Raw genomic sequence first — 19,244 nt, 5'->3', positions numbered from 1 at the left:
AACTAACGCATTAGATAAACTGCTAGAATCATGCAGTAATGTTACAGTCAGCGGATGCCTAGTCAGTTGGGTACCTAGTCAGTTGGGTACCTAGTCAGTTGGGTACCTAGTCAGTTGGGTACCTAGTCAGTTGGATACCTAGTCAGTTGGATACCTAGTCAGTTGGATACCTAGTCAGTTGGATACCTAGTCAGTTGTACAGCTACATGCATTCAACTGAAATGTGTCTTCCGAATTAACCCAACCCTTTTGAATCAGAGAGGCCTTAATCGATGGCACCCGGGGAACAGTGGGTTACCTGCCTTGCTCAGGGGAAGAACAACATATTTTTTACCTTGCCCGCTCAGGGATTCAATCCAGCAACCTTTTGGTTACTGGCCCAACATTCTAACCACTAGGCTACCTGCCGCCCCAGTAAGGAGTTACACCGGTGGGTCCCGGGGGCAATAAATTAGGAACATCAAAAGCTTACCCTGACTTGGAAGAGTTCCAGTTTTGTGCTGGAAAGTCATAGCCAGCTAACTAACATACTGTAGCTTCTCTCTGTTTGAGCAGGGCATTTCAGTAGGCTAAACTAGCTAGCTGCATTTCATAAGCTAAGTAAGTGAAACTGAGAGTGCAAAGAAAATGACAATCTCTCTCCATATTTCTCTCTTGCTTCTCCTTCATTTTGGAAGAAATTCATTTGTTCAAAACTGTTCAACTATTGACTTTCCTCCCTTTGAATCAACTACTTACCACATGTTATACACTGCAGTGCTAGCTAGTTGTAGATAATGCTTTCAGTACTAGATGAATTATCTGATCCTTTGATTGGGTGGACAACATGTCAGTTCATGCTACAAGAGCTCTGATAAGGCTGGAAGACGTCCTCCAAAAGTTGTCGTAATTACTGTGTAAGTCTATGGAGGTGGGTGAGAACCATGACCCTTCTAGGTTTTGTATGGAAGTCAATGTACCCAGTGTCACACCCTGATCTGTTTCACCTGTCCTTGTGCTTGTCTCCACCCCCTCCAGGTGTCGCCAATCTTCCCCACTTATCCCCTGGGTATTTATACCTGTGTTTTCTGACTGCCTGTCTTTCTGTCTGTCTGTGCCAGTTCGTCTTGTTTGTCAAGCTTACCAGCGTTTGTCCTGTCAGCTCATCTTTTCCCAGCCTCTCATTTCTCATCCTCCTGGTTTTTGACCCTCGCCTGCCCTGACCCCGTACCTGCCTGCCTGGCCACTCTGCCTGTCCCTGACCCTGAGCCTCCATGCCGTCCTCTACCTTTGCTCCACCTCTGGATTACTGAATTCTGACTGTCCCTGAGCCTTCCTGTCATCCTGTACCTTTGCTCCTACTCTGGATTATTGACCCTTGCCTGCCTTGACCTGTCGTTTGCCTGCCTTGACCTGTCGTTTGCCTGCCCCTGTTGATACAATAAACATTGTTACTTCACACAGTCTGCACTTGGGTCTTACCTTGACACCTGATACCCAGAGGATGACGGAAGTTAGTTGTCCTCCGACTGCACCATGATGTTACCCTACAGAGTACTGTTGAGACAACTGTAGACCTTCATTGCAAAATATTGTGTTTTAATCAGTTATTTGGTGACGTGATTATATGTAGTATAGTTTATCTAAAAAGGGTAACTTTTTTAAATGTTTTACTTTTTCATTTTTATGAAATTCACTGAAGAGGATGGTCCTCCCCTTCCTCCTGAGGAGCCTCCACTGATATATATATATATATATATATATATATATATATATATATATATATATACACACATACATACAGTACCGGTCAAAAGTTTTAGAACACCTACTCATTCAAGGGTTTTTATTTATTTTTACTATTTTCTATATTGTAGAATAATAGTTAAGACATAACACATGGAATCATGTAGAAAACCAAAATGTGTTAAACAAATATATTTTAGATTTCAGATTCTTCAAATAGCCCCCCTTTGCCTTGATGACAGCTTTGCACACTCTTGAAGGAGTTCCCACATAGCACTTGTTGGCTCCATTTCCTTTACTCTGCGGTCGGACTCATCCCAAACTGTCTCAATTTGGTTGAGGTTCAAGGGATTGTGGTATATTGGTGTGGTACATGGCCAATATACTGTACCACGGCTAAGGGCTGTTCTTATGTGCAATGCAGCATGGAGTGCCCGGATACAGCCATTAGCCGTAATATATTGGCAGTATACCACAAACCCTGAGGTGCCTTATTGCTATTATAAACCGGTTAACAACGTAATTAGAACAGACAAAATTATTTTTTGTCATGCCCATGGCATACGGTCTTAAATACCACAGCTTTCAGCCAATCAGCGTTTAGGGCTCAACCACCCAGTTTATAAATATATACAGTTGAAGTCGGAAGGTTCCATACACTTACAGTGGGTAGAACAAGTATTTGATACACTGCCGATTTTGCAGGTTTTCCTACTTACAAAGCATGTAGCGGTCTGTAATTCTTATCATAGGTACACTTCAACTGTGAGAGACAGAATCTAAAAATCCAGAAAATCACATTGTATGATTTTTAAGTAATTCATTTGCATTTTATTGCATGACATAAGTATTTGATACATCAGAAAAGCAGAACTTAATATTTGGTACATAAATCTTTGTTTGCAATTACAGAGATCATACGTTTCCTGTAGTTCTTGACCAGGTTTGCACACACTGCAGCAGGGATTTTGGCCCACTCCTCCATACAGACCTTCTCCAGATCCTTCAGGTTTCGGGGCTGTCGCTGGGCAATAGGACTTTCAGCTCCCTCCAAAGATGTTCTATTGGGTTCAGGTCTGGAGACTGGCTAGGCCACTCCAGGACCTTGAGATGCTTCTTACGGAGCCACTCATTAGTTGCCCCGGCTGTGTGTTTCAGGTCGTTGTCATGCTGGAAGACCCAGACCCGACCCATCTTCAATGCTCTTACTGAGGGAAGGAGGTTGTTGGCCAAGATCTCTCAATACATGGTCCCATCCATCCTCCCCTCAATACGGTGCAGTCGCCCTGTCCCCTTTGCAGAAAAGCATCCCCAAAGAATGATGTTTCCACCGGTTCACGGTTGGGATGGTGTTCTGGGGTTGTACTATCCTTCTCCTTCTTCTTCCTCCAAACACAGTGAGTGGAGTTTAGACCAAAAATCTATATTTTTGTCTCAACAGACCACATGACCTTCTCCCATTCCTCCTTTGGATCATCTAGATGGCCATTGGCAAACTTCAGACGGGCCTGGACATGCGCTGGCTTGAGCAGGGGGCCCTGGCGTGCGCTGCAGGATTTTAATCCATGACGGCGTAGTGTGTTATAAATGGTTTTCTTTGAGACTGTGGTCTCAGCTCTCTTCAGGTCATTGACCAGGTCCTGCCTTGGAGGTTCTGGGCTGATCCCTCACCTTCCTCATGATCATTGATGCCCCACGAGGTGAGATCTTTCTTTCTTGAACTTCTTCCATTTTCTAATAATTGCGCCAACAGTTGTTGCCTTCTCACCAAGCTGCTTGTCTATTGTCCTGTAGCCCATCCCAGGTAACTCTGGGTCTTCCTTTCCTGTGGCGGTCCTCATGAGAGCCAGTTTTATCATAGCGCTTCATGGTTTTTGCAACTGCACTTGAAGAAACTTTCAACGTTTTTGAAATTGTCCTCACTGACTGACCTTCATGTCTTAAAATAATGATGGATTGTCGTTTCTCTTTGCTTTTTTGAGCTGCTCTTCCCATAATATTGACTTGGTCTTTAACCAAAAAGGGCTATCTTCTGTATACCACCCCTACGCTGTCACAACACAACTGATTGGCTCAAACGCATTAAGAAGGAAAGAAATTCCACAAATACAATTTTTCAAGGCATACCTGTTATGGCTAGGCGTGCCCCCTCGACAACATCCAGTGCAGTTGTAGAGCGCCAAATTCAAATGACAGAAATAGTCATATTGAACTTTCATGAAAATACAAGTGTCATACATCATCTTAAAGATAAACTTGTTGTTAAAACTACTTGGCACCACACGTCCCGCTAGGGCACCTCCCCCCACTGCTCAACTGACACAGTAGCACACAGAACGCAAAAAATATTCTTAGAAATATTTAACCTCCACACATTAACAAGTCCAATAGCTCAAATGAAAGATAAACACCTTGTTCATCTAGCCACCAAGTCAGATTTCTAAAATGTTTTACGGCGAAAACATAGCACATATTTATGTCAAACCACCACCAAAGATAGGCTAATTTACATAGCCATTTTGTAGAACAATAGATGCAATCACAAAAGCAGGATTAAAAGTAAAATAATTCACTAACCTTTTGAAAGTCTTCATCAGATGACAGGAATAGGACATGTTATACAGTACATTTATGTTTTTTTCAATAATATGCAAATTATATCCATAAATCACGGTTTACATAGAAGGTCATGGCTAAAAAATGCTACAACAATGCCTGGAGAAATTATGGTAACTCTGCCAGATAACAGAAATACACATCATAAACGTTGACTAAATATACATGTTCTACATATAGTTAGAAAGATACACTTCTTCTTAATAAAACAGCTGTGTTACATTTATTTTTAACTTTACAGATTTCGTTCACTAGGCTATAATGTGAGTCGGCGCTCAGGAATTAGCATTTTGGCTCCTCCACAGAAACCCAAATTTAACACATAAATGTTCCCTTACCTTTGCTGTTCTTCCATCAGAAGACCTGGAAGGGTTTATACTTACCAAAAACAGCTTTAGTTTTGAAGTCTGTGTCTTTCGGTTATCAAACACGACATATTTCGGTTAAAATGCAGCCAAAAAGTAAAGTTAGTTCGCACCAAAACGTCGAAATTACATATTATATGTCGACTAAACTTGTCAAACTTGGTTCAGAACACAGCGTTAGCATGCTATATAGCTTCACCGCAATTCTCAGGACAAAGAGAAACACACGCATCGTTTAATCAATCTTGAAAGAAAGACAGCACAGGCGCAGATTGCGCGTGAGAGTAACCTGTATTCTCACGCGACCGAAAGGATTCGGCCCGTCATTAATCTCGTGAACTCGCGATTCACACAATGAGAAGCCCCATTGAAAGCGGACACCGCGCTGAAGGCATAGGAACTGTTCCCAGGACCGTAGGTGCTTGGGAAGGGTGGGGGCGATGACGTCAAAGTTGGGCCAACTTTTTGGATGACAAGAGAGAGTTTGGGAGAATGAGTGCCCTGAGAGTTCTGCTTTACTTACAGACATAATTTAAACGGTTTTAGAAGCTTTAGAGTGTTTTCTATTCAATAATATTTATTATATGCATATATTAGCAATTTTTTACAGATTTTTTTTCTGTTTACTATGGGCACGCATTTCACCAACAGGTTTTAATCCAGCCGCGTTGTCAGATTCCAAAAATGCTTTACGGTAAAAGCACACCATGCAATTATCTGAGGACAGCGCCCCGCATACATAAACATGAAAAACATTATCCAGCCAAGAAGATGCACAACGAAAGTCAGAAATAGCGATAAAATAAATCCCTTACCTTTGAAGATCTTCATCTGGTTGTGATCACAGGGATCCCTGTTTCTTAACAAATGGTCCTTTTGTTCGATAAAGTCCTTCTTTATATCCACCAAAAAAGTATGTTAATTTGGCGTGCTTGATTCAATAATCCACCGGCTTCCCCTCGTTCAAAATGCATACAAAATGAACCCGAAATGTTACCAATAAATTTGGTCCAAACATGTCAAACAACGTTCCTAATTAATACTCAGGTACCCTAATATGTAAATAAACAATACAATTTAAGATGGAAAATAGTATATTCAATACCAGAGATAAATAACCAAGTGCGTGCCCTCACCGGAGCGCATCACAATCCTTTTCTAACCAAGCAGATGCATCATGAAAGACAGAAATAGCTATAAAATAAATCGCCTACCTTTGAAGATCTTCATCTTTTTGCAATCCCAAATGTCCCAGTTACACAATGAATGGTTGTTTTGATGAAGTCCTTCTTTATATCACAAATATGTCTGTTTATTTGGAGCGTTTGATTCAGAAATACACCTGTTCCAACTCGCCCAACATTCCTACAAAGGAATGCAAAAAGTAACCTGTAAACTTGGTCCAAACATTTCAAACAATATTTGTAATCCAACCTCAGGTATCCTAATATGTAAATAATCAATCAAATTTAAGACGGAATAAACGGTTTCTAATACCGGAGAAAAACAACACGGAGAGCGCTCTCATTCACGCTCACCAAAAGACTAGAGTCCACATGAGTGACACTTATAAAGAATACGACTACTTCTTCATTTAAAAAAAACATACATCAAACAATTTCTTAAGAATGTTGACATCTAGTTTTTTTTCTGTCCCCTGGATGGATTGTCCTCGGGGTTTCGCCTGCCAAATCAGTTCTGTTATACTCACTAACATTAGTTTTAGAAACTTTTCTATCCAATACTATCATGCATATGCATATCCTAGCTTCTGGGCCTGAATAACAGGCAGTTTACTATGGGCACCTCAGTCATCCTAACTTCCGAATACTGCCCCCTATCCCTAAAAAGTTTTAATTGAAGTGAATTCCAGGTTACCTCATGAAGCTAGTTTAGAGATGTCATGAGCTCCCTCTCCGGCCTCTCGGTCACCAGGCTGCTCGTTATGGCGCACACCTGTCACCATCGTTACTGGCACCTGCGTGTCGTCAGACTCACCTGGACTCCATCACTTCCTTGTTTACCTGCCCTATATATGTCACTCCCTTTGGTTCTTTCCCCAGGCGTCATTGTTTCTATTTCATGTCTCTGCGTTGTTCGAGGTTCTTGGTTTGTATATGTTCCATTTATTTGATTAAAACACTTACAACCTGAACTTGCTTCCCGACTCTCATTGTACATCGTTACAAGAGAATGCCAAGAGTACGCAAAGCTGTCATCAAGGCAAAGGGTGGATTCTTTGAAGAATCTCAAATATATTGTATATTGTGATTTCTTTAACACCTATTGGGTTATTACTTGATTCCATATGTGTTATGTCTTCACTATTTTTCTACAATAAAGAAATACGCTTGAATGAGTAGGTGTGTCTTTTGCCTGGTACTGTATATATAAACAAAAAATAAATGTCCTCTCACTGTTTATTTTCAGCAAACTTAACATATGTAAAAATTTGTATGAACATAACAAGATTCAACAACTTAGACATAAACTGAACAAGTTCCACAGACATGTGACTAACATAAATAATGTGCCCCTGAACAAAGGGGGGGGGGGGGGGGGGTCAAAATCAAAAGTAACAGTTAGTCTCTGGTGTGGCCACCAGATGCATTAAATACTGCAGTGCATCTCCTCTTCATGGACTTCACCAGATTTGCCAGTTATTGCTGTGAGATGTTACCCCACTCTTCCACCAAGGCACCTGCAAGTTCCCAGACATTTCTGGGGGGAATGGCCCAAGGCCTCACCCTCGCCCCCGGGATATGCAACTTTTCATGGAAGTTAAGAACCAATCTACACAGGCAGTTAGTGCTACAGGATGCAAATTTCTGTTTGAAAAAGCTTTTGCCTTTGCATCCTGTAGCACTAACTGCCTGTGTATATTGGTTCTTAACTTCCATGAAAAGTTGCATATCCCGGGGGCTATTCGATGCTAATGCAGTTCGCCAGGATGTTTTTGTGCTGGTCAAGGGCAGTCAAGTCTGGAGTGAACCAAGGGCTATATCTGTTCCTGGTTCTATTTTTTTTGAATGGGTCATGCTTATTTAAGATGGTGAGGAAAGCACTTTTAACCCTTTCATGCGTGAGTTCCAAATATCTCTAACGGTCACCCCAGCGTGAGTTTTTTTATGCATGTGATGTTAGAACGTTCTCTCCATTCCAGAATGTGATTGTTCGGTAACAGTACATTTAATCGGCGCTGCCCTCAAACCAAAGCACGCAGCCTGTTTTTATTTGTCAATTTTAAATTATTTTCTAAAACGTTTTTTATTTCTAATAGTTTCAAATGAGGTGTGTTCCGCCTCATTCATTCACATACAAGTAGTCATTTTTAGTTTTGCGGACCAATTAATTTTTTTGACATTTCTGACCCGGACAAAATTCCCCAAACACTTCTCAATTGTTTGTGCAGTTCAAGTCTGCAGACATTTGCTCATCTGCCGTCCTGCACACACGTGTTCATGTTTTCCACCTGTCGCCTGCATCGCAATCAAAGTTGTTTTCGTTACCAATAATAGCTTTGGAAATGTGTGCGTTTCTATCAAAGTGCCTTATTACGTTATAATAGTTTCTGCATGTCGTTTCTACTGTAGCATAATATTTTGGGTATATTCCTTATAACCGTGGACACGCAATGTAACGTTACTCATTTCATAACATTTATGGTGTTATACTCAATGATTAGGTAGCTAGCTACATTCTTCTATTAGCTCTGGAAAACAATGCTAATTGCGTCAGGGAAGTATTAGCATGTGTTGTATTTTGAAGCTACCCTGGCTTTATGACTCCCAAGTGGCACAGCCGTGCTAGAGGCGTCACTACAGACACCCATCTTCAAATCCAGACTGCATTTCTATCAAAGTAAGTGCCTTATTACGTTATAGTTTCTGTGTGTCGTGTTATACTGTGTCTACTGTAGCTCACTGTGTGTATGGAGCGTAATATATTTGTGTATATTCCTTATAACCGCGGACACGCTAGGTAACGTTACTCACCTTTTATGGTGTTATATTAAATTGTGCTTATGTAGCCAGTTACATTCTTCTATTGGCTCTGTAAAACAATGCTAAATGCATCAGAAGAAGATGTTGTATTTTGACGCTACCCCGGAAAATTTTTGAAATATCTTATACCACTTGGTCGTTTTCTGAGTGCATTCCACAAAGCTGTTTATCATGTCAGCCTTATCCACTGCCCCCATTTTGAGGTTATAGTCTAGCACGCAGTCTGGTTTGATGTTTCTCTGTCTGGTTTGTTTCTCTCTCCCGTCAGGTGGTCCAACTTCCCTGTGGCTGACATGGTTGCTGTATGGACAGAGGAGAGGACATGGACGTCTCGTTTGTCATGGAACTTTACTGCCAGCTGTTAACATTTTTTATTTTGTATAATGGGTCATTTACGATGGCAGTAGCGTTGTTGATGAAATGCAGTCATAGCAGCAGAACTAGAAAGCAGTCTTGGGAAAAGAGGGTGGCAAAGAAGGGAGTTGCAAACATAGGATCTCTGCCCCAGTATTCTCTTATGGAGTTCCTCTTTACGGTCACCAGAAATGTATACATTTCACTAATTGTGGCTGCCCTCCCCACTCCAGACTGGGACTCATCAACACAAACAGCAGGGCCAGGAGGGGTGAAATGGCTGGCAGCCTTCCAGCTACCACAGAACTCCTGTACTATCGGTCTGCCTCCGTCACCACCAGCATCTTCGAAGGGAACTGGGACTTTGTCAGTCGACAAGGGGTCCTCTGTCACTGTCAGAACCTGATTCCTGACATTCAGACTCATTGTCAGAATTTAAAAAAAATCTCAATTTCTGCATTTCTGAGTTGTCTCCTTTTGAAAGACATTGCTAATGCTACAGCTTAGCTCATTAGCTACGTACATAATAACAACACTGAATGGCTCAGAGCGGGAGTGAGAGGTTACGTGATTGACTGCCTGCACGCGTCCTATGTATCAATAAATCACTATCAAATGTTTTGTGTAGTGTTATTTTATTCACGTTTTTCAATTACCGGTGATAAATCATGCATTCCGATTTTTGCATAGATTGTAAAGGGCACATAGTATGTGTGTAAAATAATGTTTTGAAGGTTGTACTGATTATGAGCTAAGCTAATTCCAGCTATGTGTGTGGAGCCATGTTTGTTGACATACAATGCATTCTGGGTTTCACTTGATCGTCTGTCGGACCAAAGATGCTATAGCAAAATGAGGTAAGAGTTCACAAATTTTTTGAAGACTTCCGGAAATTAATGGTGGGATGTGAACGACGGTAGATGACAAACCCCTTCAACATGCATACTATAAACAGACCAAACACATCTCGTCTTCTCTTACTATCTTCGGGTTTCTGTGAGGAAAAAAATGCATGGCTGCGCGCTGAAACTAATCGTCGGATTACTTTCGATTTCTATAAAGTGTTTTACATAGTTATTTCGATCAATGGTGAGCTCACCCGTGATGTGATTAATTATACATAGTAATTGCTATTAGCAAATTCATAATGTAGTTTATGTCAGCCTAGAGCTAGAAAATATGACAGCTTGTGTGGGGTCAATCTTTCCTCAGTTAGCGCTAGGACAACTAGCCTACATTTTTCCAGTTAGGATGATTGTGTTATGCTATATATACTGTACTTCTGTGAATATCTGAACATTGCATCCCAAAATAAACTGCTCACATTCTGGACATAACTTTGTAAGGACTGTGTTTGTGTAAATAGTTTCTGAAGAAAGTGTGGCCAGCTCAAACGCTGATTGTTGCGTCATTCGAAACTGGCCGTTCTAAACGAGCATTCTAAATGAGTGTTCTAATCACACAGGTGTGATTGTACGCTTCAGGGACCACTGTAGAACGATCACACCCGTGTGATGGTACGTGTGAAAGGGTTAAAGAATAACCAGGCATCCTCTACTGACAGAATGAGGTCAAAATCCTTCAGGGATAACCGGGCAAGGTCGAGTAGAAAGGCCTGCTCGCTGAAGTGTTTTAGGGAGTGTTTGACAGTGATGAGGGGTGTTCGTTTGACCACAGAACAATTACGGACGCAAGCAATGAGGCAGTGATCACCGAGATCCTGGTTGGGGACAGCAGAGGTGTATTTGGAGGGCAGATTGGTCAGGATGATATCTATGAGGGTGCCCGTGTTTATGGATTTGGGGTTGTACCTGGTAGGTTCATTGATCATTTGTGTGAGATTGAGAGCATGTAGCTTAGATTGTAGGAAGGCTGGGGTGTTAATAAATCCTGTTCGAGATAGGGGGCAGTATTTCCCCTTTGGATGAATTGCGTGCCCATAGTGAACTGCATCAAAATCTGTCCTAAATTGCTAACATATGCATATTATAATTAATATTGGATAGAAAACACTCTGAAGTTTCTAAAACCGTTTGAATTATGTCTGTGAGTATAACAGAACTCACAGGGCAGGCAATCTTCCAAACTAGTTTTGAAATCCTGAAAGTTGGGGCAACTTTGACGTCATCTCCCCCTCCCTTCCCAACAAGTTATGGAACACTTCCTATGTCTTCCACTAGATGTCCTCATTCAGTAGAAAGTGTAATGGAGCATTTGCTGTGAACTTTGACCTAATGGGAAGGAAAGTACTAAAGTGTCGCAAAAGATTCAGGTGCTTGAAGGCGCGTATGCGTTCGAGTGATTCGGCTGTTCCAATCAGCCCCAGATGAACATGGATGGCCCGGTTGGAATGCTATTCGATCTGTATGATTATACCATCCTGAAGATTGATTCTGCACTTAGTTTGACCAGTTTCGTCGACCTGTAATATGTAATTTGGAAGTTTTGATGAAGAATTATCCTGGACCAGATAATTTTGGGCATTTGAGCTGAAAGTGGTAGCAAATGCTGCTACTTGGACACTAGAATTGAACATTATGAAACAAAACGATTTATTGTTAAACTAGGACTCCTTGCACTACATTCTGATGGAAGATCATCAAAGGTAAGGGAATATTTATGTTGTAATTTTGTATTTCTGTTGACTCCAACATAGCGGAGAAATATTGTTACATCTGAGCGCCGTATCAGATTATTGCAATGTTAGGCTTTTTCCGTAATGTTAAAAAAAATGTGACACAGCGGTTGCATTAAGAACCAGTGTATCTTTTTAATTATATGTAGAACATTTATCTTTAGTCAAAGTTTATGATGAGTATTTCTGTTATCTGGCGTAGCTTTCTATAATTCCTCCGGACATTTTGGAGAATTTTCTGAACATGGCGTCAATGTAAACCGAGATTTATGGATATAAAATGCATATTATCGAACAAAACATAAATGTACTGTGTAACATGTCATATGACTGTCATCTGATGAAGATTGTCAAGAGGTTAGTGAATGATTTAAAAAACAATCCTTCTTTTGTCATTTTATCTTTTGTTGTACAAAATGGCTACGTTTTTTCTTTGTTTTGGTGGTGGTCTAACATAAATATATGCTGTGTTTTCGCTGTAAAACATTTAAAAAATCTGACACGTTGGGTAGATGAACAAGGTCTTTATCTTTCATTTGAGGTATTGGCCTTGTTAATGTGTGGAGGTTAAATATTTCTACGAATATTTTTGCATTCCCTGCGCCACCATTTCAGCTGAACGGGGGGGGGGGGGGGGGGTGGAGTGCCTGTAGGGGAACCCATAGGCTTAAGAAGCATGTCCCAGTTTAGGTCACCTAACAGTGCGAGCTCTGAAGATAGATGGGGGGCAATCAATTCACATGTGGTGTCCAGGGCACAGCTGGGGGCAGAAGGTGGTCTATAACAAGTGGTAACGATGAGAGACTTGTTTCTGGAAAGGTGGATTTTTAGAAGTAGAAGCTCGAATTGTTTGGGCACAGACCTGGATAGTATGACAGAACTCTGCAGGCTAACTTCGCCCCCTTTGGCAGTTCTATCTTGTTGGAAAATGTTATAGTTAGGGAAGGACATTTCTGGATTTTTGGTGGCCTTCCAAAGCCAGGATTCAGACACCGCTAGGACATCCGGGTTAACGGAGTGTGATAAAGCAGTGAGTAAAACAAACTTAGCGAGGAGGCTTCTAATGTTAACCTGCATGAAACCAAGGCTTTTACGGTTACAGAAGTCAACAAATGAGAGAGCCTGGGGAATGGGAGTGGAGCTAGGCACTGCAGGTCTTGGATTAACCTCTACATCACTAGAGGAACAGAGGAGGAGTAGGAAAGGGGCTAAAGGCTATAAGAACTGGTCGTCTATTGCGTTCGGAACAGAGAGTAAAGGGAGCAGATTTATGGGTGCGGAAGAATAGATTTAAGGCATAATGTACAGACAAAGGTATGGTAAGATGTGAATACAGTTGAGGTAAACCTAGGCATTGAGTGACGATGAGAGAGGTTTTGTCTCTAGAGACATAATTTAGACCAGGTGAGGTCACCGCATGTGTGAGAGGTGAAACAAAATTGCTAACTAAGGCATATTGAGCAGGACTGGAGTATCTACAGTGAAATAAGACAATAATCACTGACCAAAACAGCAATGGGCAAGACATATTGACATTAGGGAGAGGCATGTGTAGCCGAGTATTCATAGGGACCAGTGGGAAGCTAGGCGAGCTGGAAACATGGCAATTTGGACAGCTAGCAGGCCGGGGCTAGCAGGCTAGCAGAAGTGCCTTAGGGGGACATTGCGACGGAAGAAGTCTGTTGTAGCCCCCTCGGACGGTTACGTCGGCAGTCCAGTTGTGTTGGATAGTCAGGGCTCCGTGTAGGCAGTAAAAGGGTCCAGGCCAATTGGCAAAATAAGCTGATGGTCCTCTTCAGCTAACAGTTCGATATGCTCTAGACAGCTAGCGGGCCGCGGCTAGCAGGGTAGCGGACGGGCCTTCAGGGAACATTGCGACGGAGGAGCCTGTTAAATGGAATCGGCGGGGCTCCTTGTCGGCAGTCAAAGGGGTCAAGGCCAATTGGCAAAACATGTATTGTAGCCCATGGAGTGGATGATAGACCTCTTCAGCTATCCGGGAGATGGGCTTAGCACGAGGCTAGTTCCAGGCTCACTGGTGCTTGCTTCGAGACAGAGACGTTAACCAGGGGGTAGACACACGGATAGCAGCTAGCTAAGCTGCAGTGATCCAGGTGAAAAGGTTCAGAGCTTGCGGTAGGAAACCAGAGATGTGGAGAAAAAGCAGTCCGGTATGCTCTGGGTTGAATCGCGCTGTGCAGACTGGCAGGAGTTGACCGGGCTAAGGTTAGCTGATGACTGCTAGCAGTGGCTAACTGACTACTAGCTAGCAGCTAGTTAGCTGGATAGCTTCTGTTGGGGGTTGGGGTTCTAAAGTATAGAAAATATCAGATCCATACCACGTTGGGTGAGGCGGGTTGCAGGAGAGTATGTTGACACAGAGGTTACAAATATAAAAAAATACGTCCAAAATATATACAAAGGATAAAAAGATATACACGGGACACGACAAGACTAAGACATAGACGTCTGAACTGCTACACCATCTTGGATCTTGGATATTCCCATATTCATCATACCCATAACATGATGCAGCTACCACCATGCTTGACAATATGATGAGTGGTACTCAGTGATGTGTTGTGCTGGATTTGCCCCAAACATAACACTTAGTTTTCAGGACATAATGTTATTTGCTTTGCCACATTTTTTGCAGTTTTACTTTAGTGCCTTGTTGCAAACAGGATGCATAAGTTAGGTTATTATTGTGGAGTGACTACAATTTTGTTGATCCATCCTCAGTTTTCTCCTATAATAGCCATTAAACTCTGTAACTGTTTTAAAGTCACCATTGGCTTTATGTTGAAATCTGTGAGTGGTTTCCTTCCTCTCTGGCAACTGAGATAAAAAAGGACACCTGTATCTTTGTAGTGACTGGGTGTATTGATAAACCATCATAAGTGTAATTAGATATTCAGCATCTGCTTTATTTTAATTTAAAAAAAATCACCTACCAATACGTGCCTTCTGTGTGAGGCATTGGAAAACTTCCCTTGTCATAGTGGTTGAATCTGTGTTTGAAAATCACTTATCCACCACTTTTGATCTAATGGATAGGTTAGGAAGGGATGACATGGCTAAAGCTTTGACAATTGCGGTGTTCGACAAGAAGTTGGAACACCATCTAAAAAAAGAAGTATTCTGCATGTAGAATGTAAGGAACTGTGTGCACAGAGAATCCCGTTTTACCTTTCAAATGTAAAAATCATCATTATCACCACCACCGCTACCACCACCAACATACAGCATAGATTTGGACAATATGGACGTCTATGTACATACACATCAATACATTGCTGTCAAGGACCTTGTTTCTGTAGTTCATTTTCCGAATACACACCCAGTAAAGCCAGTCAAGGAGTTTTCCCTAGCAGTTACCCTACCTGGTCTACAGACTCAAGCAATTCTCAGGAGGGACAATATTGTCCTAGCAAGCCGCATTCTGACCCAACACCTCCCAGCTTTCCGTCAATTTGCCCCTGCGGTGGTTTACCATGTTCTTCACATCTACTCAGAGGTTATGAAGGACCCATCTGAGGTGGACCCATCTGAGGTGGACCCATCTGAGGTGGACCCATCTGAGGTGGACCCATCTGAGGTGGACCCATCTGAGGTGGACCCATCTGAGGTGGACCCATCTGAGGTGGACCCATCTGAGGTGGACCCATCTGAGGTGGACCCATCTGAGGTGGACCCATCTGAGGTGGACCCATCTGAGGTGGACCCATCTGAGGTGGACCCATCTGAGGTGGACCCATCTGAGGTGGACCCATCTGAGGTGGACCCATCTGAGGTGGACCCATCTGAGGTGGACCCATCTGAGGAGGACCCATCTGAGGAGGACCCATCTGAGGAGGACCCATCTGAGGAGGACCCATCTGAGGAGGGCCCATCTGAGGAGGGCCCATCTGAGGAGGACCCATCTGAGGAGGACCCATCTGAGAAAGACCAGATGACCTGAGGTGGACCCAACACTAATTAAAAACAAATCATATTTTTCCTAATAACAATAGTATAGGTTCCTAAGTGAATGTAATGATTAATGAAATTATGAACATTCTTTTTATAGTCGAGTGTGTGAGCGATGCCTTTGAGTCATGTAACCAGGAAAACCTAAGGAAGGAGATGGATCAGCTGGCCCTGCATGACGAGGAGACAGCAGACAGGGAGAGGGAGCTACAGGAGTATGAGGTGGTGGCGGACACAGAGAAGAGAGATGTGATGAAGAGATATAGAAGAGATGCTACAGTAGGAGGAAGAGGCATTAGAGAAGCTTCCAGCTACACTGATTGATGTACTGTAGGTCATTTAGCAGACCTTTTAATCCAAAGTGACTTACATTGGTAAGTGCATACATCTTGTTCAAGAAGGATCCTGAGTGTCAAGATGTTGTTGAAAGACAGACACTTTTGTAGGGAAGGGGTACCTCTGTACTCTATAAATTAGTAGTCTACAAAGCCTATCGTGTTGAAATAAATTGACTCAGTTGAGTGTTGATGGTGCTCTTTACTCCCCATGCTAGGCTAATGGCCCCTCGGTCAATTTGAGCATAGTTGCATTCTGACACTTTTAATGATCTCGAAGGAAACACGATCAGTTACTGACATCTTTTAGCTTGTGTGACAACACTGCACCGATTCTGTAAGGTGAAGCATCATACGTGAACCTGATGTGTAGGGAATGGTCAAAGTGAGTGAGCACTTCATCTGATGTGATCCCTTTCTTAGTCTCTTGAACCATGCGTGTTCACAGCTCTCAGACCACTTCCAGAGTGATCCTGTCTGTAGCAGCGCGTTCAGCAGTTGTAGCACTGTGGAGAGTTTTGGTAGGAATTTGTGAAAATATTTCACCAGCCCTAAGCAGGATTGTAACTGGGACACGAACTGAGGCTGTGGTGCGATTAGCATGGCTTCGATCATCTTCACCAGTGACTTGTGTAAGCTATCTTTGTTGATCACATGTCCACAGTATGAGATTTCCTCCTTTCCTCCTTGTCCTGAGTCCATACTCACTCTGTAGGTTGTTCAGTTGATCTTCGTCATCTGTTCCTGTAACTATTGTGTTGGTGAGGTCGTATTTGGTACCCGGTATCCCTTGAAGCACTTGCTCCTTTGGAAAACTTTGCTCTTTGTCAGATGGCTGGAGCCAAGGCGATCCCGAAAACAAGACAAGTGTACTGGAAAAAATCTGTGTGTGTTATTTGTCAAAAACTTATTTGACGATTCCTCAATTTCCATTTGTCAGCTTGCTCTAGTTCTATCTTCGTGAAGCGTCCCCCTCCTGACAGGGAAGCAAATATGTCCTCAATGCGAGACAGTGGATACTGAACAGTGTGGAGTATGTGACTGTCACTTTAAAGTCCCGTACGTGCTTTCCCTTTCTTCACAACTGGAACAATGGCCGTGGCTCACTCACTCCACTCCACCTTGGACAGGATCCCTGAATCCTCTAAATTCTGCAACTTCGCGTCCACTTCAGGTTGGATTACATATGGCCTTGTGGAATTTTGGATTAGCCTTTTCACCTGTCTCAATACTGCCCTTCATTCCTTTGTGTTCTGATTCCCTTTTTGAAAATTTGCCACACGATTCTGTGGGCAGTTGTGACAGTCTCTTAGCAGTGGCATTGCTGCTGCTGATAATGCCTGGGTATGGCATATTCAGTGATTTGATAGTGTGCCAGTCTAGTTAAATTCTCCTCAACCATTCATGTCCAACGCTGTGCTGATCCTCCATGTTGTAGTACATACAGGTCTAGCTGCTGTGGTTTGCCTTTGTACATTCACATTTATTTGACCCAAATGAGACACCTTTTCCCCAGTGTATGTTTTGAGCATCAGTGTTGTCTTCTGTAATGGTATTGTCAGTAATCTGTCACTGAGATTACTGAGAACGCTGACACGGTGTCTAACTCCATTTTCAAGTTGACTCCTGACACCTCTGGAGTAATCCATATTATTCTGTGGTCTGTTTCCTTAATGCTATGCCCTTCTAGGCATGACATGACAGTTCTGTGAGTCTGCATCATTTCCAGTTGAGTCGGACTCACTCTCAGTCACTTTGTGTACATTTTTAGTTGTGCGTTTCTCTCTGTACGATTTCTGTTTGCTATGTGTGTGCTGTTTAATCTGCTTTACACTCTTTCAATGTGACTCTGCTTGTGGCATTTTTTCCTACAGTTTTTCTCTTTAAGCCAACAGTCATTTGCATCATGTGATGTCTTGCCACAGCGAAAACATGTTTGTCTCTTTGTATTTTCAAATGACATTTTATTTGTTTCACAATTCGATGCCTTTTTGTTGCCATTCAGATGCATCGTTTGCTGTAGTCTCCATTGAAAATGCAATGTTCAGTGCGCGTTCTAATGTCAAGACCTTTTCTGTTAGCAACCACTTTTGTGTGCTTTCACTATGCATGCCACATACAAGCCTGTCCCTCAATGCACCTGACAGTCCTGCACCAAATTGGCAGTATTCTGATATTTTCCTCAGCTCTGCAATGTATTTTGATATGGCCACACTTGTTGACTGGTTTCCGTTTATGAAATCGCAATCTCTCAGCTATTACCAACAGCTTTGGGTTTAAATAGTGTCAACAATGTCTTGAACAATTTGTTGACTGGGTTTTCTGGTGTTAAAAAGTGAGGTAGCAAGCTGTATGTTGTTGCACCCATAGCATTATAAGCAGAACGGAAACTTTCTTCCTACATTGTTAACGTCCCAATAAGGTTCCACTCTTTCGATGTAGGTTGCCCAATCCTCAATACCGCTACCAAAAGTGGCAATAGTTCCAATATATTCCAGCATTTTTAGTCACATTCATTCGCTAACTTTCATTCTGTGATTTTCCCCCTTGACTCACAACACCTCCCTCGCTAGCATAGACTGCACAGTCTGACGGTGAGCGCATCCTTTCGCTTCTCTCAACTTTTCTGTCCCTCTCCTCCGAGTTTTGCTGTCATCTCAAACCGGGGTGGCACATCTGTAAGATGAAGGTTCAATCTCGTCGCCAATTTGTCGTGCTTGTTCCCTTATAAACATAACTACACAAAACGAATAAGACTCTTGAGTCGGAGCTGTATTTTGACGAGGTCATGGAATCCTTGCTTCAATGACACACGCAACAAAACATCAATACGCACACTACAATAGGCACAACCTGAGGGGTCTACATGCACTATAGGGGAAGTAGCTTTGTAAACCTACAGGCGTTACACTTTGTACTTGTTCAAGGTGTTGGCATGGATCATCCCAATCAAACGTTTTTTTGCCACCTTTCCCACTTCCCTAATGGACGTGCAGTATGTTCTCGTCTTTACTGCCATGTCCCCTTTTTCCTTGACCTCTTTTACAACCCAATCCAAACATGTAAAGCTTTTGTAGAGGAGCTCTTTACCAGTCCAAGTCAAATGTTTGGTCGGTTGGGACTCAATTCCGAGAGCTTCATTCTGAGTGCTCTGCGCATGTTACGGATCTTTATCACATTTGTCTGGGACTTTAAAACTGCTGACTCTATTAGAGCCAAGATGGGTGTGCCTGAAAAAGAA

General features: G+C 42.4%; 1 protein-coding gene across 1 annotated transcript in view; it reads left to right on the top strand.

Moving 5' to 3' along the window:
- The window catches only part of LOC116353695 (cilia- and flagella-associated protein 251-like), a 44,126-nt gene extending 28,466 nt beyond the window's left edge, over positions 1-15,660 (top strand). Inside the window, exon 3 of the mRNA XM_031791396.1 lies at positions 15,215-15,660. Within this exon, the coding sequence (XP_031647256.1) occupies positions 15,215-15,660 (446 nt within the window). The remainder of the gene's footprint in view (positions 1-15,214) is intronic.
- The last annotated feature ends 3,584 nt before the right edge of the window (positions 15,661-19,244 follow it).

Source organism: Oncorhynchus kisutch, linkage group LG15, assembly GCF_002021735.2.
Source record: "Oncorhynchus kisutch isolate 150728-3 linkage group LG15, Okis_V2, whole genome shotgun sequence".
Taxonomy (NCBI): Eukaryota; Metazoa; Chordata; class Actinopteri; order Salmoniformes; family Salmonidae; genus Oncorhynchus; species Oncorhynchus kisutch.
This window is presented reverse-complemented; position numbering and strand designations above follow the sequence as displayed.